This window comes from Mobula birostris, chromosome 15 (genome assembly GCF_030028105.1).
Source record: "Mobula birostris isolate sMobBir1 chromosome 15, sMobBir1.hap1, whole genome shotgun sequence".
Taxonomy (NCBI): domain Eukaryota; kingdom Metazoa; phylum Chordata; class Chondrichthyes; order Myliobatiformes; family Myliobatidae; genus Mobula; species Mobula birostris.
The window spans coordinates 53,146,770-53,174,198 of NC_092384.1; the positions used below are offsets into that span (position 1 = coordinate 53,146,770).

Genomic DNA, 27,429 nt, shown 5'->3' on the forward strand with positions numbered 1-27,429 from the left:
GGCAAAATCTTACTGCCTGACAGCTCCAGTGACCCAGGTATGATCCCGACCTCCTGTGCTGCCTGTGTGGATTTAGCGTATTCTTTTTTTGTGATTGTGTAGGTTTCTTCCTGCATTCCATTAATGTCTTAAGTTAATTGGCTGTGTGAATTGTCTGAGAATAAGGAAATGGCAGAATAATCAAAAATGAATGGATGGGCATATGAAAGAGAATAAATTTCAGGAATAGAGGTAAATAAGAGGGAAGAAAGGGGATTCTTGTGATTATGTTGTGCAAACCAGCATGGCATGACACACATAAGAGATTCTGCAGATTCTGGAAATCCGGAGGAACACACACAAAATGCTGTAGGAGCTCAGCACATCAAGCAGCATCTACAGAAATGAATAAACAGTTGACATTCCAGGCCGAGACCATCAGAACGGGAAAGGACGGGAAGGTGCCAGAATAAAAAGGTGGGGGGAGGGGAAGGAGGATCAGCTAGAAGGTGAAGCCCGGTGGGTGGGAAAATTAAAAAGAGCTGAAGAGGAAGGAATCTGATAGGAAAGGACCATGAAAGAAAGGGAAGGAGGGGCACCGGGGGGTGGGGGGAGGTGATAGGCAGATGAAGAAAGAGGTAAGAGGCCAGAGTGGGGACTAGAAGATGGGGAAAAACTATCAGAAGGAGAAACTGATGTTCATGCCTTCATGTTGGAGGCTACCGAGATGGAACATGAGGTGTTGCTCCTCCACCCTGAGGGTGGCCTCATCATGGCAAAAGAGGAGGCCATGGACCGACATGTCACAACAGAAATGAGAATAGGACTTAAAATGGTTGGCCACTTGGAAATTCTGCTTTTGGTGTATAGAGAGGAGGTGCTCGATAAAGCAGACAAGAAGGGTCACCTGTGTCACAATAAATAAAAAAGTAATAAGATGGTTTACAGCAAGATTATATTTACATCTATTGATTATCATCTCCTGAGTTGATGATATAACCAGCTTACATAGCACATAGATAAAATGCTTAGATGTAACAGCATGGTAGTGTAGTGGTGAGGACAATACTTTACAGTACGAGCGACTCAGGTCAATTCCCACTGCTGCCTATAAAGAGTTTGTACATTCTTCCCATGACTGCCTGGGTTTTCTCCGGGTGCTCTGGTTTCCTGCCACGATCCAGATACGTACTGTTTGGTCATGGTAAATTGTGCCATGATTAGGCTCGGGTTAAATCGGGGGTTACTGAGCATCACGGCTCAAAGAGCAGGAAGGGCCTATTCCATACTGTATCTCAATAATAAATAAACTTAAACAGGTCAGTATTTTCCAAAAACAAATTTACTACATATAGTTAACATCATTATTTTATATGAACTGATTTGACCCATGTTGTAACAGTTTTATTAAACATTAAATTCAATAATAGTGCTAACAATCAAATTTCTAGTTGCTTCCTATGAAACTCAGTTTTATTTTTAAAAGTAAAGTAAAGATCAGTTGCTGATAATTTTAAAATTGCCATTTCCTTTCACATATGTTCTTCATGGTTTTTGTCAAGTTTCTGCTGCAGGATGATAATTAACCTCAGTCAACTTTAATAATAGATGAGAGATTAAAAGAGTGAGATATGTGCAGGAGAAAAATGGCATTGTGGTGAAATGTAATCTAATGAGATGCCATCTGGTGGATTACAACTTTGATGCCAATATAAACAATGAGAGTTTTATTGTGGTCCCAATTGTTTTAATTTAACATTCATTAATACTCAGGAGGATATTAGATGCTAGTTATTTTGGAATAACCCTCTGATTCTGATGACGGAATGAGGTTTAGACTTTTTGCATGTTTGCTGTTCACACAGTTTAAGAACGGACTATGGTAAATTTCAAGACTTTTTAGTTTATATATTGCAGTAAAGCCTACACATGTAATTTTTTTTGTTAAATTATTTTCAGCACACCTTCCTTGTTCATGTTCTTGCATTGCATGGGTTTGGATCTGTGTTATTATTTGTATCTCCAGAGTAATAAAGTCTCGAAGCTTTGCATAGGAAAGCATTCAGTCCATCGTGCATGTGTCTAATACCACCAATCACCTTCTTCTTAGAACAGGGCTTCCCAACCTGGGATCCACGGACCAGTGGGTTAATGGTAGGAGTTCATGGCAAAGGAAGGGTTGGGAGCTCCTGCCTTAGAAAGTCTATCATGTTTGAAATTGACACACTTCCATTCAGGTTTTCTGGGTTCTAACGTTGCTAATGAGGCCAATATGGACACCATAAGCTAATCTGCAGGTGGAGTAGATGATTGCAGACCTGAGCTTCCTAATGTTATGTTGCTTGTCTTTCGTTTGAGATTCCTTGTGTAATAAATTACACAGGAAGAAAAACCTATTGGAGCTGAAGATACTGATAAAGAACTGAAATTGAACATCTTACAAATAGAAAATACACTTTTTATTATACTACTTTCCTTACATTTGATAGAAATACGAATCATGCATAATCTCTGGAGCTTGTAAGAACAAAATTGTGATTGACATCTTAGTTGTAGTATTGAAATACTGCTTTATGTATGGATGCTAGAATTTCAAAGTACAGGCATTTTTCTGGAAGGTTTTGTATTGCTGTTTAGTCAGCTGCATAGGTCTTGTTATATTTCATGAGCAGATCCAATCTAAAGTAACATTCAGTATGGAATAATGTATTTTTATGAGTTCCAAAAACCACCTATAGTGTATTTCCATTTCAAAATGTATTATGCACTACTATGCTGAGCAATTTTTAGAAATTTGGTTTTCCTGATTCTTGCCAGCCTTTACTCTCAAAGGGTGTTATTAAAAATGTTTTCAGAAAAAAAAGGCACACATTGGTCAGCCTGCATTAGTGTCATCTTTTCATGTAGTTCTAGTTAGAAATGAGACACGTTTGGTTTCTTTGAAGTATGTGTTTGCAATTATAGATCAAACCACAGAAACCCATAATGTCACAATATCCTCAACTGCAGAAAATCTATGTTTTAATAGCAGAAACTTATGATTTAGTGAAAGCAGTTGTTTCCACTAAACATTATAAAATTGTTCTAGTAGATGTTTATATAGACTAATTTACGAACCTGCATGTAGGAGAATTTAAAGATTCAAAACTCAATCTCCCATTGGAGCTCATTAAATCAGCAAATAATACACCTAAATGTAGAACATGATCCACATCAGCTAACCTAGTGGTTATGGATTTGACATTCTACCATTAGGAAAGGGAACTGGCAATTTTCCAATTCAGTGATCACAGTTGAGATAATGCAGATGTTTGTCATATGGAGGCAGGATCAATCACTCTTGACTCTATGGTTCAAATTCAGAATGACTATCAGTTAAGTGACCTGCTGAGAGTCACCAAGGCATCTGGAATTAAAGAATTAAAGAGAGAGTTTTTAGGGAGAAATGGGAAATAGAAATTAAATGACAAGTAGTGGTTATATTTGTGGTGAAAACTGAGTTTTGGCTGAAGTTATATAATTTAGTGATTTGAGACTCTCTGGATTGCAGTTTGGTACTAAAAAATTTTTTAAATAACGGAGCTATTCGTTTTGCCTTACATAGTTGTGTTCTGTTGAAATTTTGTGGTTACATAACCAATTACTGAGGGCTTTACGTTGGATTTTTGCAGTAAATTGTGTTGAATGTTAATTGCAGCTAGAATTCAGGGTGAAGTGGTTCTTTTGACAACTAGGTGTTTGGTGTGTTTTTTTCTTGGACTGCATTGATTGATGATGCATATAATGTCCACCACTGCCACCCCTCCCCACTGCCTTGTGGCCTGTGCAGTTTGCTTTCATCAGCTCATGAACACGGAATGGGTACATTGACAGGCCATAACTCTTCCTTGAAGTGGTCAGATCACCATATGATGCAAACTCTGCAACTACTCATTTCTTTAGCATTACTGCTTTGTGGATTTCAGGCAAGATATTTGTACATTAATATCACTTTTGGTGCTATTTATATGGTGCAAATTATTATTTCATTTGTGTCTCTTTCTTTTCTAAAAAAATCTAATATTGTTCACGCACATGAAGCACACAGACTAATTGCTACAATGTGAGTAAATTCACAAATGCATTATCTTCATAAGACCTCAAATCCCTGTTCTTGAATATCTGCTTTTACGCTTTATGCTCAAAATAGACAAGCTGCTTCTAGTCAGCAATGTAGTTAAAACCAAGAAATAATTGGGTAGGAATATCTGTGAACAGTTGGCATGATGGGAGGGTTCACTGCCCAAAAGAGAATTAAAGGTCCCTGTATTCCAGTTGCAGTATACATTAATACTGAAATGGAAGTATCTGTAAGATGTGTGGGTGCTCAGGCAGTTGTAGAAATTGTGGGGGCTTGGTCAAGGTACTCTGAAGTCTGCAGAATCAATCTATCAAGCAGTCTAGACCTCAGAAGGTTTCACATGAGAGCTTACTGAGAAGCTTGAAATATCTTTCCCTCTTCGCTCAATAATCTGATGCTTGGTTCTTAATAGTATTAATTGGACATTGTGTTTTGAATTGGAAAAGGGAGAGTATAAAATCACAGAATTCTGACCCCTCTGGGGGTTAAGGTGGGTTGCTTAAGCTCCTGTTAGATAGCATCTGTTATAATAAAAAGTAATGGGATATGAGCAATATTCCAGCTGAGGAGCAATGCAATACCTCTAAACTACTGCAACACACATAAAAGTTGCTGGTGAACGCAGCAGGCCAGGCAGCATCTCTAGGAAGAGGTACAGTCGACGTTTCAGGCCGAGACCCTTCGTCAGGACTAACTGAAGGAAGAGTGAGTAAGGGATTTGAAAGTTAGAGGGGGAGGGGGAGATCCAAAATGATAGGAGAAGACAGGAGGGGGAGGGATGGAGCCAAGAGCTGGACAGGTGATAGGCAAAAGGGATATGAAAGGATCATGGGACAGGAGGTCCGGGAAGAAAGATAAGGGGGGGGGGACCCAGAGGATGGGCAAGGGGTATATTCAGAGGGACAGAGGGAGAAAAAGGAGAGTGAGAGAAAGAATGTGTGTATAAAAATAAGTAACAGATGGAGTACGAGGGGGAGGTGGGGCATTAGCGGAAGTTAGAGAAGCTGATGTTCATGCCATCGGGTTGGAGGCTACCCAGACGGAATATAAGGTGTTGTTCCTCCAACCTGAGTGTGGCTTCATCTTTACAGTAGAGGAGGCCGTGGATAGACATATCAGAATGGGAATGGGATGTGGAATTAAAATATGTGGCCACTGGGAGATCCTGCTTTCTCTGGCGGACAGAGCGTAGATGTTCAGCAAAGCGGTCTCCCAGTCTGCGTCGGGTGTCGCCAATATATAAAAGGCCACATCGGGAGCACCGGACACAGTATATCACCCCAGCTGACTCACAGGTGAAGTGTTGCCTCATCTGGAAGGACTGTTTGGGGCCCTGAATGGTGGTAAGGGAGGAAGTGTAAGGGCATGTGTAGCACTTGTTCCGCTTACATGGACAAGTGCCAGGAAGGAGATCAGTGGGGAGGGATGGGGGGGGATGAATGGACAAGGGAGTTGCGTAGGGAGCGATCCCTGCGGAAAGCAGAGAGAGGGGGGGAGGGAAAGATGTGCTTAGTGGTGGGATCCCGTTGGAGGTGGTGGAAGTTACGGAGAATAATATGTTGGACCCGGAGGCTGGTGGGGTGGTAGGTGAGGACCAGGGGAACCCTATTCCTAGTGGGGTGGCAGGAGGATGGAGTGAGAGCAGATGTACGTGAAATGGGGGAGATGCATTTAAGAGCAGAGTTGATAGTGGAGGAAGGGAAGCCCCTTTCTTTAAAAAAGGAAGACATCTCCCTCGTCCTAGAATGAAAAGCCTCATCCTGAGAGCAGATGCGGCGGAGACGGAGGAATTGCGAGAAGGGGATGGCGTTTTTGCAAGAGACAGGGTGAGAAGAGGAATAGTCCAGATAGCTGTGAGTGAAGAGGAATAGTCCAGATAACTGTGAGAGAAGAGGAATAGTCCAGATAGCTGTGAGAGAAGAGGAATAGTCCAGATAGCTGTGAGAGAAGAGGAATAGTCCAGATAGCTGTGAGAGAAGAGGAATAGTCCAGATAGCTGTGAGAGAAGAGGAATAGACAACTCCCTTGTCCATTCGTTCCCCCCCCCCATCCCTCCCCACTGATCTCCCTCCTGGCACTTATCCGTGTAAGCGGAACAAGTGCTATACATGCCCTTACACTTACTCCCTTACCACCATTCAGGGCCCCAAACAGTCCTTCCAGGTGAGGCAACACTTCACCTGTGAGTCGGCTGGGGTGATATACTGCGGCCGGTGCTCCCGATGTGGCCTCCTATATATTGGCGAGACCCGACGCAGACTGGGAGACCGCTTTGCTGAACATCTACGCTCTGTCTGCCAGAGAAAGCAGGATCTCCCAGTGGCCACACATTTTAATTCCACATCCCATTCCCATTCTGACATGTCTATCCACGGCCTCCTCTGCTGTAAAGATGAAGCCACACTCAGGTTGGAGGAACAACACCTTATATTCCGTCTGGGTAGCCTCCAACCTGATGGCATGAACATCGACTTCTCTAACTTCCGCTAATGCCCCACCTCCCCCTCATACCCCATCTGTTACTTATTTTTATACACACATTCTTTCTCTCACTCTCCTTTTTCTCCCTCTGTCCCTCTGAATATACCCCTTGCCCATCCTCTGGGTCCCTCCCCCCCCGTCTTTCTTCCCGGACCTCGTGTCCCATGATCCTCGTATCCCTTTTGCCTATCAGCTGTCCAGCTCTTGGCTCCATCCCTCCCCCTCCTGTCTTCTCCTATCATTTTGGATCTCCCCCTCCCCCTCCTACTTTCAAATCCCTTACTCACTCTTCCTTCAGTTAGTCCTGACGAAGGGTCTCGGCCCGAAACGTCGACTGTACCTCTTCCTAGAGATGCTGCCTGGCCTGCTGCGTTCACCAGCAACTTTTATGTGTGTTGCTTGAATTTCCAGCATCTGCAGAATTCCTGTTGTTTGCATCTAAACTACTGACCCATTTAGTTTTAACCAGGATGTCCCTTTAGTTCTGCTATCCACTGAGAAATCCTTAATTTCCACCCGGCTTTTAATGGCATGTTTAAACTACTGTTCTTGCAGTGCGAAGCTGTTGTTGAAGGAATGAGTATCTTTGCTCATTATATAACCATTAAAACATTAGTTGGCTCAGTAACAATGGCATCCTATACATCCTGTCTGTAGGTCATAGTAGTTCATTGTAAGTGGTGAATGAAGTTGTCCATGCTGGTTCAGGAGCCGAGCAGTTTTGTAGACCCAGCCATTAAAAAGGATATTAAGGTAAATGACCAAAGCTTCGCCAAAGATGCATCTGAAAGAACACCTTGGAGAAGAGGTAGATAGAGAGAATTTTAGAGCTTTGAGCATGGGCAACTGATGGAGCCATTAAAGTTGAGGAAACAAAAGAGAAAGTGAAAGATAGAGAAGAACTTGGAGAAACCAAAAAGATGTTTTGGCTGGAGAAGATTAAGCATAACGAAGGAAGTGTCCACAGAGGGTTTTGATAGCCAGGGTGACTTGCCTTCAAACTGAATTTTGCTGGACTCAGTCAGCTAGCACAGATGAATTGAGACTTAGTGTGAGTTGAAATGGAATTCTGTAGAATTAACTACATCATTAAGTTTGTGTGTCTGTTTTGTCCTCAGATAATGGTAGAAAGAGGGTAGTTGATGATTAAGAAACAAAATCAATCAAGGATGCCAGCAGCAATTGCTTTGTTTTTCTGAATATTTAACTGGGAATTTTCTTTTCATTCAGTACAGGATGAAGTACCGTAATGGATCATGGGTGGAGGGATTTAGCGAGGAGGTGGTGAGGCAAAGTGGGCAACTGTAGCATTCACATGAAACTTGATATTTGGTTTTGATGTTGTCAAGCATCTGCACAGGAGGGGCCAAGGTGCAGTTCCTTGGGCAACTCTAGAACCAAGCTTACATCATCATATACCTGATATTAGTTCAATAACACATGGAATTAGCTGGAGCATTGGTTATTCCAATTCTGAATTGGAAACATAAGAGTATTGAAGTCAGACATAATCTGAAGGTAGTGCAGTACCAAAGACTTTGATGCAGTTCAGCTGGCATTGTGTTTTGATCTGCTGGATAACAGCAGAATTTTTATTAAAATGGAACACCAGGTGTCGCTACTGCAATCAAAATAAAGTGAAATCTTTATCAGACATTAAAGATGGCAAATGGTTCATTTTCTTCTCTTTGCAAAAGATTCATAGTTTCTGAAGAAAGTCTGTCAATGAATAGTATTGAAACTGCTTGTTTCAACAGGATTAGAAAATTTAGTTGATGTCAATTCAAATCTTTTTTTTAAGTTACCTTGCGCCTCATGATGAAAACATTTTCGCCCTTTCCATGTTTTTCAACAACTTTTGTTTTACTTGGCATTCATTGAGCTCAAAGTTGTTAAACCCCAGACAGTGAAATCGTTACTAGTGGAATGGATTGTACTCAGAGTATATTTTTCAAATGGTGATCTCATGTTGAGCTGTTCACCTTGTTGGTATAACGTCTGTGCACCAATGTACAGTTTTTCATTGAGTTTTGCTTTCCATTGAATATATAGCTAACTTTTCAGTGTGAAAGAGCAATTAGCATTTTACCTTTGTTCTCTTTGCTCTACTTGTAGCTAAAATCAAGGACATTACTTGGAGACATCCAGCAGTGTCATTGTGAAGCTAGTTGTTGGCTGCTACATGGACATAATTTTCAGATTATTCTTTCCTCTGCCAATTTGTTGTTACAGTAAATTGCCTAGCCTCTGCTGAGTGCTGGTTTCTTTAAAATACTTATTCTTCCTTGTTCAAGACAATATGAAATGTGCAGTGCACACAATATGCTGGAGGAGCTCAGTAGGGCAGGCAACATCTATGAATGGAAATAGACAGTCAACATTTCAGGCTGAGACCCTGATGAAGGGTCTTCCCACCCATATATGCTGCCTGACCTGCTGAGTTCCTCCAGCACATTGTGTGTATTGCTCTATATTTCCAGCATCTTGTAGCACTGCTTGTGTCAATGTAATGTGCACCATATGCATAAAGGGCTTAATTAAAGTTGAAGTTTAAAAGTAAACTCATTGCCTGGATGAGATCATATTGCACTGTATGACCACAGGCTAAGAACTATAATCCCATGACTTTACAATATAATACACTGATATACTGTACTCTTGATAGTTTGTTTTAGTTTAGCCCATGTCATAGGAAAACTCTAATATTTTCATGTGTTGTCTGTTTATCTTGAATTATTCAATTATTTTTAAAATCACTCATTTTGGTACACTAATTTGTCTTAATGCTTCATTATAAAAAAGTGAATATGGGTTTTCATTTTGAAATCTGAACACTCAGTATTTAATTTTGAATGCTTCTAGTAACATCATTGGAACTGAGTGCAAGGTATTTTAAATACTTGGTTGTTCTTAATTCAGTTATTCTTTGAAAGAAAGGATGTTTACATGTAAAAAATTGTTTTAGTTTTAAAAGCTAAACTGAGAGTCCCCAAACCAACGAGGATTAGTTGCTACATTGAGGTCACAGTTGATGCTCTGCACGATGAAGCCAAGAAGACTGGGAAGCGAAACGGCTGTCTTCATCCACAGTGGAACGAGACATTGACTTTGTAAGAAAATTTCCTTTTTTACTAATTTGAGTTAATTTGAAATCTTAATATATTTTTACAGCTAGTGAAATTAGAAAGGATTTAATGGCCAAATTAAGCCAGCTATGTGGTTAGCAGTCTCAAAGGAAAGCTCTGGTGATCTCCAATTTGCAGGTAAACATGTCCTGGTCTTCCACCGTGTCACCATAAGTCTGAGAGGAGGCTGAGTCACATCTGTCAGTATTCTTCATTGTTGCTTTCCAAATTGCATCCACTGCTAGAATGTGATCGTTCCATGTTTGAGATTGGTATGTCTGTGATCTTACTGTAGCCAGATGGGGCAAAGGATCAGAACGAGATTGTTAAAAATCTGAAATAAAAAGGTGTCTGGTTTACCACGATGCTGCCTGGAATGGAGGGTATTAGTCAGGAGGGAATGTTGTACAAACTTGTGTTGTTTTCCCTGAAGCATCAGAGGCTGAGGGGAGACATGATAAAAGTTTATAAAATTAAGAGACGCAGTGATGAAATAGATAACTATAATCTTTTCCCCCATACACTTTAAGGTGAGGGTGGAAAGTGTAAAGTGGATCTATAGGGCAAGTATATTTTTTCCAGAGAGAGAGAGGTTCTTGGAACACACTAAGGTGGTAGTGAAAGCAGATATGATAGTAGCATTCAAGAAACTTTTAGATAAAACATGAATATGCAAGAAATGGACAGAAATGGATGATCTTCAGACAGTAAGAATTAGTTTAATTTGGCATCATGCTCACACGGATATTTTGGGCTAAAGGGTCCATTTGTGGGCTGTCTGTTCTATGTTCTCTCTGTTCTGTAATAGATTCTCTCAGTAATTGTTTTAGGCATCTTAAGTTTCATGTAAGATATAATTAGAATATAAACACCAGCTCTGGAATTTCATGGTGATTTTAAATTTTCCCATCTGCTTGGGATTCTTCAGATTTTCCCATTCTATTTTTTTTTAAATTCAGGAATGTAACACCACAGAGCCGATTGGAGTTGAAAGTATGGAACAGTCATACCATGAAAAATGAACTATTTGGCAATGTGTCGATCGATGTCTATGACATTTTAAAGAAGAACAATGGAAAGTGTGAGTTTTTAATTTATGCACAGTTTTGTTGATCACAAAGGTGATTTAAATTTTGCTTGATTACTTTTAAGTAAATATCATGTGATTAGCTGCTAGCGTCTTAAGGGTACTTAGCGAATAGGCAGTAAGTACCAGCCCGGTTGGTCCTATCAAATGAGTTTAGGTAAAAACAGTGAACAAGGGATATTATTGGCTATTATATTTGTGTACTAATTACATCTACCAATGAAGAAAACTTAAGAATGCACTTTGCATTTGGAATATCTGGAAAATAGTTTGGGCATGAACAAATCAGCGTTCAAAGAGACGATTATGATGCAGGACTTGCTGATGGTTACTTGAAGAGGAAACCCGAGTCTTCACGGTATTGGTGTTGGCAGCTGTGAAGGTGTGCCTGACGTCTTGGAGATTGCTGCAAAGCAGTGCAGAATCCAATTTGAGTTTCATGAAGCAGTGAAAGATCTTCCTTCTTTACAACTTAACCATTTAGAGAGAAATTAGAAATTATTAGACTGCATTATTTACAAACTGATCGATTCTAGGTATGGCTAGTTTGTCCCATTGTTGAGTTTGTTCCAGCCTTTTGAGCTTAGAGGACTGAGAAGTGATCCAAAATACACTTTTTTGATAAGCAGCTGATCAGCTGCAGCATCTGTGGGGTGATGTAGCGGGGAAGAAATTGCCATAATTTTGCATCAGGACTGTATGTTATTAAATCTTCCCTTTTACAAAATCCACCACTCCTTTTGGCTGTGGCTCATGATTTTGACTTTCTACTGCTCTCTGAGATGCCTTTTATATCAAAAGCTGTTATTTAAAATTTGATAAGAATGAAATTGGGTGGGTTACCCACTATAGATCTTGGCACCGGATTCTGATACATTCAAGATCAACCATGACCCATTTGTGCTTGCAGAACTCTCTGTGGAATGCTGCATAAATTGGAAAACATAATCCATAGATTTTTCAGGTAATTGCAAGAAACCATAACACTCACAGAATCGCACCTTTCAGCCAATGCGCCAAAACCTAGAAGAAGAGCTCCACCAGAAATGGAGTTGGTGCAGTTGTGAATATTCAGGGTTGACTCCAGGCATTTGGAGTCTCTTAGGAGGATAGCTTTTTTTCTTTCTTAGCTCATCCTGAAAATTTCAAAGATGATGATTCAGTAAGATGTAGACAGTACTTCAATATTTAATTATCAGTGAATATTACAAGTATATTAACAGAAGTAGACATAACCACGCATTTAGCTTACTACACATAAAACCAGTTTTGCCTGTATGATCCAGGTTAGCTGTTGGTTCTTTGGTTCTCCTTTGACAAATCAACACTATCCTTCCAACTGCAATACAAATAAACATCAAGTAACTTTCATCAAGTAACCTTTCTAAAATCAGTAACAGCCTAACCGACTGAAATAATATTTGTCTGCATTCAAGTTGATAGCTCTCCGGTATTGACTATCATTGTAGTTTGTATATCACTACAGTTCATTCTCTCATTGGGATATTATGTTTACACTTTTCTTAACCTGCATTTTTAAGGCTAATGCCTGTCACTGCAGACATATCAATTTCAACTATTTGATAATTGGAGGGATGGTCCAGGATAGATAAAGTGACTCTGAACTAGACATGTGTGACGTGCGGTTGGTAAAAAGATCAGCTGCAAAAGATGAAATTCTTTCCAAAATCTATTAGCTTACATATTTCCCCCTTTACACTTACGGTCAAACCAGGGAAATTAGTTCAATTGATTCGTTAGATATCGTTGAAATGATAGTTGAACCCAGTGAAATTGCAATGCCAAGTAGTGGAAGTGATGTATAATAGAGCTATGAAATTCTACAGCCTACTGATCATCAAGGCAACAAGAAAGTTCACTTGATTGGTATTCAGTTACTTTTCTAAGTGTGTGAATCATCTATAATAGTTGGGCAGATGTCAATGCTGTAATTGCACAAGAACAATTTGGCTTGGAGGGTACAGGTCTCCCAGATGACAACTGGGATGTTATCTGAATGCACAACTTTAGCTCTTGCTAAATCCTGTGCTCATTGGAGCTCCTTGATACCTTGTGGAGTGAATTGGGTTGGCCGAAGGCAGGATTCTGTGGGGATGTCAGGAAGAAAACAAGGTTGATCATTTACTTGCGACAGATGTTATTGAAAATGCTCCCATCTTGCCTTTGGTATTTGCATTCTATACCACACCATTCTTGAAGATGAGAATGTTCTTGGAGCTATGTCCTTATGAGAGTTGGTTGAGTGAACTCGATCTTTTCTCCTTGGGGCGACGGAGGATAAGAGATGACCTGATAGAGGTGTGTAAGATGATGAGGGGCATTGATCATGTGGGTAGCCAGAAGCCTTTTCATGGGGCTGAAATGGCTTTTGCACTCTGCATTGAACCGGAATGGATCTCCTGGTTTGATTTATAAAGGTGTTTTTCTCCAGATTATTTTTTAAACAAGCTCTGTTATTGTATAAATACAACTTGGCTTACTTAATGAAATAAAAGACACTAAAATAGTTCCAACTATTCTCTGGGAAATGGTCGTGGAGGGACATATTGTTCCAAATTTAACTTTTCTTTAGATGAATTATATTTTGTTGCTGAGATTAGTGGGATGTTTCAGTAAGGGCTGGGTTGCAAACAAATTCACTATGACTATGTAGTGGCCAACACTTCTGAAATTGTGCATATTCACATGCTCACATTGCTGTATAAGTGAAGTCTGGGGAGTAGAGCTTGCTAGGTACAGGAGGTGATTGTCAAAAAGCTACATGCCAAGCAGGATAAGATCCCCTAGCATTTTATCAACTATTGGTACACATTGACTGCCATGTGTAACATTGACAAACTATACTGCAGTTACTTGCCTAAGCTACTTTAACGGAGACCTTTGCCACAAAGATGAGCAAGTACAGCAGGCATATGGGAACACTACCACTAAAATGTATGAACCAGTGATTTGGAAATATGTTGCTGAGCCCAAATTCTGGAACTTGCTTTAAGAAGTTTTGTACCATTTCGAACAAAACAATCACTCAATTGGCATTTCATCCACCACCATGACTACTCATTGAGTTTATATACGATTGATAAATGTGTACTGAAAGAATCAATAGATTCTTTCAGCATACATTTAGTCTGTGAAGGTGGAGTTGAAGTTGATCATTCATGAAAGTCTTTCCTTTTTTTTTCTTTCTGCTCAATCAATATTTACTTGGATCTGCTGGTCTAAATGGTTAACTCCAGTGCTGTATGTTCATTGTAATTCTCTGCAAGTTTCATTTCTGATAGTTTAATTAAAAAATCTGCTGATATTAAAAAACTATTGTGCATTGGGAATTCTAAGAATAAACATTAGTAGAGAAAGTATTCCCTTTCCTCAGAGCATTTCCAAAATCCTCATCTTTTCCCCTCCCCTTTTCTAACACTGTTTTCCTTCGGTCTTCCCGTTTATTTTCACTTCCTGGTGGTGATATACACTGGGTCAAAGCCATCATCCAAGTTTCATTTTTCAAGATCACATATTGGCAAGATATTTTCTGCAGGGTATATAATAAATGAGTTGGATTCGGCACCCATCGGTATTGGTATCCTGTCATTGCTTCCTGTAACAGTCAGCAGATTCTAACACCCATGCATTCTCTTGCTTAATTGACTAACTCAACACAAACCAGGTTTAAACTGCACCATCTCATCCATTCTGCTCAGTTTAACCATTTGTTTCATTTAACCATTGAGGTTCTCTCTTGAAGATAATTGTACCCACAAGGGAGAGGAGGATAGTATTCAGCAAAATATCGCCACCTTTTAAATGGGTAGATCAGTTTTTTTGGGTTTCTCTTTAATTATTTAACTTTTAGGTGGCTAAATTATCCTACTTTGATGTTTTAGATTAATGTTTTGAAGCAAAAGTGTATTTCAGGGCAGTTCCTGATTGACTGAAGAAGATCATTGGTTGGATGAGGACATGGGAATGATTTTTAGAGGAGGGAGATTTTGTTGGATCCCAACCTAATCCCTCTTGGATAAGGCCAGAGTTGTATTCAACTCTGGTGCCAGTTGCTAGTTAAATACATCGTAACTATTTACATCCTCATATGAATAAATATCACATGATACCCTAAGGCTGGGGAACTCTAAATGATCTAAATCATTGCCTTTAGGACAAGTTGGCACTTTTCCTGACTATATAGAACACAATGTTTCACTTAAATAATGTACATCTGTATTTTTGTCAAGGTATTAACACTTGAAAATCTGGAAGAAGGTTTCAAGAATAATATTTAATATGATATCTGCTGGAATTGTAGCTTTAGATATTAGAAATATTTTGATGGGTAATACATTAGAAGCTAAGTACATAATAAAAGCAATTTAGTCCACATAGTCTGTCGTGTTTTGATTTTATGTGCTATATTTAACATAAAATGCATATTAAGTACATGGAAGGGTTAATTAGACTGAATGTAGAAGCGTTTTAAATGTATTTTGTTGGCTTTATCAAATGTTAGTAAAACAATCCAGGATTAGTGCCTTCTGTAAATAAGTTTTGGCTTGACATGTGCAACACTCTGCAGTCAAAACTTATTTGTAATGAGGACCAAAAGCAAAATCAGATGCTCCCTGAGAGGGATTTTAGATGTGCCAAACCACACCATTGCAAGCCAACTCAATGGGTTATCTAGCTATCCTTGGATTTAATGCATGGCATGAAACAATCATGCAGACAAAAATTAATAAAACCAATCAATTTCCATTATTTCTTAGTGTACTGCTTTGAATATTTGGAAAATCTGTCTGTATATATTTAGCTTTAATCTTAAAAAAAAGTAATTCAGTTTTTTTTAGAAATGGATTTTTATTATTGAAACTTAGTGACATGAAGCTGCAACAGTATTTTCTGTCTTCACGCATGGCAGAGAAACAACAAGTTGAGTCAATTAATCTTTCTTTTTTTCTTGCTCACAGTGGAGAACATTCAGCTGAATTTGAACCTTCAAATGGGGAACAAAAGTAGTGTTGTATGCAGCGGTGAATTGACTGTTTGCCTGGATGGCCTTAGTGTTGACTTGGGAAATTTGCCTAATGGCACAACCATGACAGAAAGTAAGTTCTGCACACACATGGTTCATTCTGAATCTCGGATTGAGGGTGATGGGTCATACATCAGCAATTACTTAATGCACCTTAATTGATTTGCACTTTTTTACTGAGAACATAAGTTTTTTGATAAAGATAGTATTAAAACTGGTAAGTTTTTCCTCCAAAAATGTTTATAATATATGGTGTTTTGGTTGCAAGTTTGCATTTATTGAATTTACTTGTAGCTCTAATCTGACTAATGTTTATTTGCTGATGACTTTTTCTAGATGAACATTGATTTGGAAAATTAATATCTTTAATATTTTAAAATATGCTATATTTTAAAAGGTGCTAACAAAGTCTTTTAATCTGTTTAAAGGAAGCAAAACTTGCTTGGATAATATATATCATGAAAATTTCATACTTGTAATTTGTAATCAGTTTTCAACAGTGTTTATAAAATGTCAAATTTTAATAACTGGAAGAAAATTATTAAAGAAATGTTCAAAACTCAAGATAATTACTAAAATGTAAAGTTCTACAGTTTCATAATTTCTAAATTTTCCAAAATACAATTAGTTGAATTTTGTTGACAATATATATGAGTCTTGCCATATGAAATATTCTCAGTACATTAATAACATGTTGCAGTATTACTTCTCAAATTTAATTCCAGCAAATATTTAATTGCTTAATGTTCTTAGAATGTGAAATGTAAGTTTCCTCCTGTAGAAAAAAAATAGCACTGGTAAGCATGAATTTCTAACAATTGTATTGGGTATAGAAATGTCTTGCAGAACATTCTTAAATGTTTGATAAAGAATGGAGAAGATATTTAAGATAGTAGAAGTGAGAAAATTACTAAGATGAAATCAATAAATTAGAATTAAAGGGAAAAATAGAAAGCAATATTTTGTTGCACCAGTTAGCTTCAATAATGGAAAAATGGCACTAATGTGGATTTGAGATATCTTGATTTTACCTTTTTGGATAAGATTCATAAAGAGCCTAAGTTCAAGGCCCCTTTTCTTCCAGTCACCCAAAAATGATAGCAAGATGGTGGCTTTGTGAATTTCTTTATGTTTGTGATTCGTTGCTTTCTCAATTTGTATCCGTATTTTAAGTTTAATTGTATTTATTAAAAATGCCTTTTTTAAAATAACAATTCAAATTCCAGTGTTTTGATTTCTGGACTTAAGAATTTTATGTACCTAGATCAGCAAATTTCTTTGCAATGGCAGAGCCATAGTCTCCTTCAGTCATTAGGAGACCACCGCTATCATCTTTGTTCTCCATTTTGAAATTAATAAACTTGGCAGCAACTTCCTTAGCTGCTGTTCTAGACTGAATCATTTTGTTTACATATAATTCACTGGTAAGCATGAGCTGCTAACTTGGTATCCCCTTCAAAACAATTTATAGCTTCTTCCAAATCCTCTGCCACTGAAGGCTCTTGGTTGGCCTTAAATCCTCTAAAATTCACAGTTCATTCTAATTATGCTGCCTATTACCATAGCAACTTCTCCACACTCATAATCCTTGACCTGACAGACCTATTTTGGTTCTTGTTCTTGCCCTTCAGACTAATTTAAAATTCTCACCCGAATATTTAAATACATCTGTTATATCATTCTCCCATCCACTTCCATTTCTAAATATCTTGTCATTCTGAACAGTATATCAGAATCTGCACCATTGCAGCTGAACATTTACCTGCCTGAACCCCACTCTAGAAGTCTTCTTCAATCCTCTTTACTGTTTTCTCCTATATTGAATACCCTGCATTTGCCTCTTTGTGAATGTGGCTCAAAAACAAAGTTTTAGTTGGTCATGTTTTCATGCAACATCTTGTAATATTTATCTGTATTTAAAATACTATATAGTGTGAAGATGACAAAATTTTCTCCCTAAATATTCAGATTTACAGGTATCGAGTTACAATCAGAAATTATACAACTGGGATTCTATTCCGGGAATTTAGTTGGTGACATGATTATAGTTGCAAAATAGCAAACTTGTTGTTGTTTGTAACAAGTGATTGTTTGTCACTTTCTACCTATCCTTAATATCTGGAAAAAGGGGGACACCTCTAAAAATTATTAGAGCCAAGCCTATTGGTGGTGAAGTTAGAAAATACTTCTAAATATAGAGTGGAAGATTATCTGAAACCAGCAGGATACTACAGGTCCACAATCCCTTATCCGAAATCCTTGGGGCCAGTTGCATTTCGGAATTCAGAATTTTTCAGATTTCAGACACCCCCTGCCCCCATACCAAAAAACACGTATGCTCAAGTCCCTTATTTAACCTGTCTTAGTGCGGTGGAGTTTAGGACCCAGCAGCACGCCAAACCTACGCACATCCTCCCGTATACTTTAAATCATCTCTAGATTACTTATAATACCTAATACAATGTAAATGCTATGTAAAATAGTTGTTATACTGTATTGTTTAGGGAATAATGACGAGAAGAAATTTTATTTCCAACAAAAACATTCAATAAAACATAAAAATATACAGCTTCAAACGAACCGAATCAAACACATGGTGAGTGACTTATTGGAATAAATGTAGAACATCACTGTCACTATAAAACTTCAGTAACTTGTCTTTCTGTTTATTTAAATCATATACAGTGGTCGTTCCGAGACTATTTTCTTCAGTAAGATGTCACACAGACACACCACGATCAAGCTTCTGCAATAACTCCACTTTCTGTGTTACTGATAGAGAAGATTCCTTTTCTTTTTCTCATTGTTACCCATAGGGGTATCTGCGGCTCTTTTTGACATTTTCACAGTGAAATTAAACACAAAGTCACCAGTGAGCACAAAATATCAGCGAACAGCAAATGCACGTGTACCCAGTACGAGCGCTGAGCCACAACTGACGTCTGGCGGCCTCTGCTAGTGCTGCCACGTCACACCTAAGTGACGTCAGCTGTTGGCGAAAAAAACTTTGGTTTTCGGCGCTTTTTGGATTTCAGAATTCCGGATAAAGGAATGTGCACCTGTACTAGATTCTTAATTTTAAAACTAAGATGGATAGATTTTTTGTTTAATCAATGTATTATGGGTAATGGGTGGAACTGAGTCACATTTCATCTATGATCTCACTGAATTGTGGAATAGGTTTAAAGGTTCAAATTATTTACATCATGAGTTCCTAATGAGCAAAGTTATTGGGCTGAAAAACATCCTTATGATAGGTTTTTAGAGACTGTAAACTGAAATAAACAGCTTCTGTTGTCTGTGCACTTATTACACAAAAAATTCCATTTGATTGCTTCTAATTTTTTAGCATCCTTATTTGCACATTCCTCCATGACTGCCTTCTCTCATCCCCTCCATCTTTAAGAAGGAAGTGAGGCAATAGACAGAAAATCATGGGTCAGTTAACTTGGCTTCAATGGTTGGGAAGATACTGGAGTCCATTTATTAAGGATGAGGTTTCAGGGTACTTGTAGGCACATGATAAAATAGGCCAAAGTCAGCGTGGTTTCCTTAACTATAACAGCCCAGATAGTCAGGGGGCTCCTCTCTCTGTGATGCTAATGCTGTGAGGGTGCCCTTGGCTGCTGTGCTTTGCATCTGCGAACTTTGCGGTGAGTTGCCCTGCTAATATGATGAACTGAATACCGAGGCTTTGGGCCTACTCTGGGCTGCTCCAGGGATTTGGATTTAAGGATTCAGTTTGGTTCTGAATGCTGCTGTTGTTGCGCTCACTTTTACTGTTTGCGTGATTTTTTTTTCTTTCTCTGTGGCTCAGGGGGTTGTTCTTAATTTTTTGAATTGGGTTCTTTTGGGTTCCTTACTTTGTGACTGCCCGTGAAGCAAGCAAATCTCAAGGTTGCATAATTTATACATTCTTTGATAATGAATGCACATTGAATCTTAAAGAGAAATCTTGTCTATCAAATCTGTTGGAATTTTTTTTTGAGGAAATAACTGGTAGGATAGACAGGAGAGTCAGGGGATGTTGTTTACATGGATTTTCAGAAGGGCTTTGATGAGGTGCCACTCATGAGGCTGCTAGGTGAGTTAAGGGCCCATGGTACAGGAAAGATACTAGCATGGTTAGAAGATTGTCTGACTGGCAGGAGGCAGAGTGGAAATAAAGAGGCCTTATTTCATGGGCTGCCAGTGACTTCTGGTGTTCCACAGGGTTCAGTGTTGGGGAAGATTCTTTTCAGGTTGTATGTTAATGATTTGGGTGACAGAAATGATGACATTGTGGTGAAATTTGTGGATGATACAAAGATGGGTAGAGGGCAGATAGTGTTGAGAAAGCAGGATGTCTACGAAAGGACTTAGATTTGGAGAATAGGCAAGAAGTGGCAGATGTTATATAGTCTAGGGAAGTATAAGTATAATAATAGATTCTTAATTAATAAGGGTGTAAAAGGTTACCAGAAGAAGGCAGGAGTATGGGGTGGAGAGGGATAATAAATCAGTCATGATTGAGTAGCAGAGCAGACTCGATAGGCTAAATGGCCTAATTCTCCTTCTTTGTCTTATGGTCTTTCCCAGTAGGTTTATTTAAATTGACAAAATAAAGTGGGAGGAAGGGCCTGTGCTGTTTTATGCTCTATGTCCTAAAATTCTCCCAGCTTATCTTTTCTGCTGCTTGTTGTCAATCCATTTCATGATATCAATGCACAGTATCTACTTCTCCACAAAATGGACAAATATCATATCCATCTCCAGTCAAAAGCCCTTGGCTGGGCAAATGGCTCCTCAATCACAATTGGTACTGATGTCTCATTTCCAACAATAGAAAAATATCATTTCTTGCACCGGACCATTTGAGAGCTCTCTTGTTCAGTCAGATTTGAAAGTTCTATATATTAAAACTAAAGTTCATTGACTCTTGTGTCATAAAAATGAAAGACTTTAAAGATATCCTTTGGTGCTTTAATTAAATCAAGTTTTAGTTATTTTCTTTGCAACAGTTTTGAGTGATATCCTAATGGGAAAGCCTTGTATAAACATCCGAGCACAATTTGAATCAAGTTTCTGATCCATGTATGCTAATGATAGCCAGTTTCTGCTTTGTTATATTACAGTATATAAAAGTGAAAAATAAAGATAAGATTTAAAAGGTGTGAAGCAGTATAAAAAGGTTTCTTTTGACTAAACAAGAGTCTGTGTTTTCTATCATTAGGCATTCAATGCTGAAAGCTGCAGGAAGAAGCTATTTCTTCATGCTAAAACCAGAAATTACAGGACATATTTTCATTTGAAGCTTCAAAAAACATAGAATAACCATCAAAACCTGAAACGTTACTTCTGTTTTTTTCTGTGTCCTGATGCTGTATGATTTGTTGAGTATTTCCAGCATTTTCTATTTTTAGTTCAGACTTCCAGCAAATTAAGTATCTTTCTTTTGGAGCACTTTTATGTTACTACTTTGTGGTACCTAGAGCAAATAAATTTTGAATTCTTGCAAGAATTAGATTTTCCATTAGTAAAATAACCTTGCATTGTAATGGAGGCAAATGAGGGACAGTAATAGAATCATTGTCTGTCAGTCATTTCTAAAGCACCAGTGTACAACTCTTGCTTCTAAAATTATTGGCAACAGCAATCTATTTTTAAGAAGATCTTTAAAGAATTTATTTGTTCAAGATTTGCATTATAGTATTTTTAACGTTTTATTTTGGGTAAGTAAATTTTCTCCATTCCGCAAGTCAAATAAAACTGGCATTAAGTTGTTTTTATCCTGTAGAGTGTATGCTCTCAGCTCCTTTTCTTGTTGTGGAGAACTGAAATAACACGAATGCCTAGAACCATTTAATGAATATAGTCCGTAATTCCCAGGCTAGCCAACAAAATACGGTCATAAATATCTGCAATATTTTTTTAAGTCTTGATGTATTCAGAACAATGAACATACTGGTAACTGGATCTTCTCCGTCCCACGTTGTAATGAAAGGAAGATATTCTCCACAGTGGCAAATTCAATGGGTTTTTAAAAAGTTATTTGCTAATTTTGGCAGTTAAGTTTATGAACTATTCAAGTTTTTCTCTTAGAAGGAACGTAATTTCTTTTCCTTTTCTAATTGGTCCAAAGTATAAAATATCTTGCACAATATTTTGTATTACACAAGCTTATATTTAATGTTAATGTCTTGGCTTGCAGGGCTTTGTTTAGATAACATTGTGTTTTCTCACTATGACCTTTGACTATAATATTTATTTTGGATATCTTTGAGTTCATAAATTATTGAAATAGTTGATAATAAGATTAGCCATTTAGATTAGAATTTATGTTCATGAAATGTACAAGTTTTTATACACTGTTAGGATACCAACCCTGGCATGAGAAAATTCCTATGGAAAATTTCTGAATTACTCTTCACTCCTTGCATTGATAGCAGTGTCTTGTGAAATTTGTCACCCTAATAACAATATAAAGAGTACTTTTGTATGTTTGATGTGCAAAACCTGTTAAGTATTTTTGTTCAGAGATAATGAGTAAACTTCACACCCAGTTGGTATGTTTTTTGCAGTCTCCTTGACTATAAATGAGTGGTCTGAAGTACATTGTGCATTGAAGCAACAGAAACCATGCGTGGTTTAAAGGTTTAAAAAGTTGAAAAGATTTGCATGCATTAAACTAAGTAAATCTGAATCATTTCAGAGCCAGCTGGAAGTAGTTTATTCTGAGCTGTAGCTTTGTGCTGGGAAGGCATGCCCTTTGCCAAGATTATGATTAACTGCTTATTATGTCTGCTGGTTTTAACGTATTGATATTTCTTCTGCAGAATTCCAACAAAATAGTAGAATTCATCAGAGCACAAGTGAAGACAATGATTCAAAATTGTCACTGTCATGTACCAGTGATTCTCCAGACAGAGTGCGGTAAGGGACTTAAAAATAACTTTATTTTTTCCTTCCCAGAGCTTCCCCCCCCCCCCCCGAGTTAACCTTAAAAAATATATGTTAGTGTATATATCTGGTTAGTCAGTTATGTGTACAGGCGGTTTTAACTTTGAGCAGGCAATTCATATAAATTGATTATGTTCCTGACAAATGGAGTTGAATCAGTATTTGTTTACGGTAGCTATTGCAGTATTCTGCATATAGTTATTGAGGAATTGGAGATGTGGAGCAGGAGGCAGTACTGCTTTGACAAAGTGTACCAAAATTCCGTGCACAACCTAATGTGCTACAGAAGCATTATTGTTTTATCCAGATTTTCAAAGAAAGTTGATAATGGAATTGTGAAGTAAATTTACATTTTTGTCTTCTATTTTCCTTTCACCTTGATTTAATGTTTTCTTCAAAGAAATCTATGGAAAATGGAAATGAAGCAGATTATATTTCTAAAATAAATTTACTTATTTATCTGTGCAATATTTTATAATCTGATTATTTGAGTGAATGTGTGAGATAAACATCATGTTATTTGCCATCTGCAGAAATAATTATCTTTCTACAATTTATGTTAAAATAAACTTTGTGAAGGCAACTGATATTAGTTGGTTTAAGATGGTACCTGAGATGCTTTAGTTTCATTAAGGATGTAGTAGAGTCAATGAACAGAATTGATTGCTTATGTTTTACAGCTGTCATTTGCTGCATTGATATGGCAGTTTAGCTGTAAGATTCAAATCTCAGGGAAAGTGATTATAAGGTCAAATATACTGAAAACTGTTAGAAAGTAAAGCCTTAATCTTTTAATTCAGTAATTATCTAAACTATATAACCCAGCAAAGTTTTGAGTTCTGTAGTTGTTACATTAGATTGACTGAAGCTAGCTGGTCGTATGTTGCAAGGATAACTTTATTTCACAAAATGTACATTAGCAGTCAATAAAAGTGCCTGGTTTTTGACAGCAGGGATGGTTCACCGTTTGGCTGTGGCGTCTGGGATGGAGGCTAAACCAAACTGCACTGCTGTCTTTGATAGAAATTCAGTAGTTTCTATTGAAGGAAAAAAGCGTAAGTGATCAGGGAAGTGAGGATTGCACTTAGCTGTAATACTTTTCTTGCAGCAGCTTGACAGCCTTATGAGTACTAAATAGTAATAATTGCTATGTGGGCGCAGAACGTAAATAGAATTGGGGTAAGTCGTTGTGGGCTCTTTTGGCTGCTCTGCTATTCAGTAGAAGTATGGCTGATTATTTTTTAACTGAGTCCCATTTTTCTTTACTAGACCACATTTCTAGATTTCCTAATATCTAAAATCTCCTGATCCATGTCTTGAGTGTTCTCAGTGATTTAAGCTGTCATGAATAATTATATCGTAGGTTAAACTATTGTCACTCATCTCTGTTCTGAATGGTTTGATCTTTGGTCTGGAAAACCAAGCCAACTGACATTAACTCTATGTTTACTCTATTAAGCCCTTTAAAACATTTTGTACCTCACATTCTTCTAACCTCAAGAATTCATGTCTAGCCTATTAATCTTTCCTTTATGACAAACAGTAGCCCTTCAGTGTATCATTACATTTAAAATAGGGAGGGAAGGGGAGAAATAAAGGAAAAATAAATCGCGAAGGGTATAAAGGCACATCTCCAACAACTAAATTGATTCATAGATGTAGAGCATATACAATGAATGGAAGCAAACCAGAATTATCAAAAGCAGAAGCTCCACTGCCATCAAGTCTGGCAATGAAGCTCCGTCGTGGTTTGTGATCCTGAGGTATTTCTGTGGGAATTGTCTGTTAGAACCTGTACCAGATTACATAGGATCCAAATCTCCTTAAGTTGCAATGGCGGATTAAACAGCTGCAGGTAAAAAGGAAAGGGGTTAGTACTTCCTTTTTTTTGAAAAAGGAGTTCTGATTTTAAATTGTTAATTACATTATTATGAACAGTGTTATTTTTAATTGTCACATTTTTAGAGTTTCTTTATTTTTGCTAGTTTACAAGTGTCTCTGAATGCCAAAGGCATTTAAAAGCTATTAAAAATTCCTCAGAGCAAAGCTGAGAGTAGAGCTTTTCAGGCTGTCAAAGCTTTGAATGATGTTTTGGAGGTGGCTTTTCCTTACTTCACGCTTGGAGGTCTCATGGCACACAGCCCATGTCACTGGAGTCTGGAACCCACCCATCCCATGGTGCTAGAGTGCGATGAAGATAGGGTTCTTCAGATAATTATGATTGTTGGGAGACAGTGGGTAACAAGCTTACGTCAGTAAGGTTTAGATGCAATCTTTCATGTTCCTTGCCATCCGTCCAAATAATGGACTAACTGCACATGGGGCTGCTTAAGAAGATAAGAGCCCATGCTATTACAGGAAAGATACTAGCATGGATAGAAGGTTAGCTGTTTGGCAGGAGACAAAGTGTCAGAATAAAAGGAGCTTATTCTGGTTGGCTGTCCATGAAATGGTGTTCTACAGGAGTCGGCATTGGGACCGCTTCTTTTCATGTTATATGTCAACGATTGGGTGACGGAATTGATGGCTTTGTGGCCAGGTTTGGAGAAGATACAAAGATAGGTGGAGGGGCAAGTAGGAGGCAGAGAACCTGCAAAGGACCTGGACGTATTGGGACAATGGGCAAAGAAGTGGCAGATGGAATATAATGTAGAGAACTGTATGGTCATGCACTTTGATAGAAGGAATAAAAGTGTAGACTATTTTCTAAATGGGTAGAAAATTCAAATAACAGAGGTGCGAAGGGAATTTGGAGTCCTTGTGCGGGATTTCCTTACAGGTTAACTTGCAGGTTGAGTCATTGGTGAAGAAGGCAAATGCAATGTTAGTATTCATTTTGAGAGGGCTCGAGTATAAGAACAAGGATGTGATGTTGAGGCTCTATAAGGCTTTGGTCAGGCCGTACTTGGAGTATTGTGAGCAGTTTTGGGCAACTTATTTAAGAAAGAATGTGCTGGAATTGGAGAAGATCCAAAGGAGTTTCATGGGAGAGATCCCGAGAATGAAAGGGTTAATATATGAGAGCGTTTGATGGCACTGGGATTGTACTCATTGGAGTTTAAAAGAATGAGGGGGTATGACATTGAAACCTATAAATGTTGAAAGGCTGAAATAGAGTGGATGTGGAGGGGATGGTTCCTAAAGTGGGTGAGTCAAGGACTAGGGGACACAGCCTTGGAATAAAGGGACGTCCATTTAGAACAGAGATGAAAAGGAATTTCTTAGCCAGAGGGTGGTGAATCTGTGGAATTCATTGCCTTGGATGGTTGTGGAGGCCAAGTCATTGAGTGTATTTAAAGCAGAAGTTAATTGATACTTGGTTAGTCAGGGTGTGAAAGGTTACAGGGAGAATGCAGGAGAATGGGTTTGAGGGGAATAATAAATCAGCCATATTGGAATGGCAGAGCAGATTTGATGGGCTGAGTGGCCTAGTTCTGCTTCTAAGTCTTATGGTCTTAAATAGCTAGTTTTAGCAATGTTACTAATGCAACCTTGAAAGTAGGAATCAGTGCCAAGGAGACTTTGGGAATATAATTTATCCTCTGTCCACCTGATTATCGCTTCCTATACTAGAGGTCAAGATGGTGTGGCTATTTTGGGAAACAGGTATTGGACATATGAGAGACATGACTTACCCAATGGAGTAGACTGATAGTAATTAAGGCCTCAATGGATGGTTGATCTGGGAGAGCATGCTGATACTGATGTGCTTATCCTGCTATTGGATTTGGAGAATTTTGTGTTAGTGGTATTGCCCCAGAGTCCTGAGTTGCCTAGTGTAAGTAATTTAATTCTCAGAAGTATATAGAAAGCCAGGGATCAATGCTACCCAGAGAAACCATCAGACCTGCTCAGTTCCTCCAACATTTTGTGTGTGTTGCCGTTGTGTTTTATGCTGGAACTAGGATCGCGATCTTCAAGCACCCTTTTCGTTAGTTGGCTGTAAGCTGTGCTGGCACACTGAAGGTGGTGATGTCCATATTAGCTGAGAGAAAATACTGAGGACTGTACATGGAGTGTCAGCCAGGGTTTTTGCCTATGGAACATCAGCCTAGTCTATGGAATGGGATGAACCTTGAACCTTCTGAGTCACATTAGAGCTGAACCACAGCTGAAATTGTAAAATAAAACTGGACCCCAAACATGTTACAGGATGAGCACCCCTTATCCAGAATTCCAAAATCTGAAAACCTCAGGTATCGCTGATTTTTTTTTGAGTGCATGGCATCATAAATAGAAAATTTCACAAGGCACTGGGAAAGTTCTGTTTATGCGCAACACAGATATGTAATGAACAGAAGTTAATGAAAAGTAGAAAAACACTGTATAAAGTGAAAAATGAAGATCTCGATTGTGTATTGAAAAAGTGGATTTGTCAGCGTCAGAATGAACATATGCCACTTAACAGTATACTGATCTTGAAACCAGCAGAGGTCTATCATGGCAACTGAAAATTGAGGATAATTGTGCATATTCAGCAGGCTGGTTGCAGAAATTCAAGAAAAGACACGGCATTACATTTTAAAAGATTTGTGGTGATAAAGCGCTGGCTGATCATGAAGCATCAGAGAAATTCATTGATGAGTTTGCCAAGATTGTCGCTGATGAAAATCAGTTGTATCTGTTCATATGTGTGATGAACAAGTGTAAGACA

The 27,429-nt window shown here is 38.2% G+C and overlaps 1 protein-coding gene across 2 annotated transcripts in view; it reads left to right on the forward strand.

The window, feature by feature from the left end:
* wwp2 (WW domain containing E3 ubiquitin protein ligase 2) overlaps window positions 1-27,429 on the forward strand; it is a 188,889-nt gene that overhangs the window by 25,462 nt on the left and 135,998 nt on the right. For both annotated transcript variants that reach the window (XM_072279818.1, XM_072279817.1), the window contains exons 3-6: window positions 9,546-9,690; window positions 10,665-10,786; window positions 15,772-15,909; window positions 22,652-22,748. In XM_072279818.1, coding sequence (XP_072135919.1) covers window positions 9,546-9,690; window positions 10,665-10,786; window positions 15,772-15,909; window positions 22,652-22,748 — 502 coding nt within the window. The remainder of the gene's footprint in view (window positions 1-9,545; window positions 9,691-10,664; window positions 10,787-15,771; window positions 15,910-22,651; window positions 22,749-27,429) is intronic.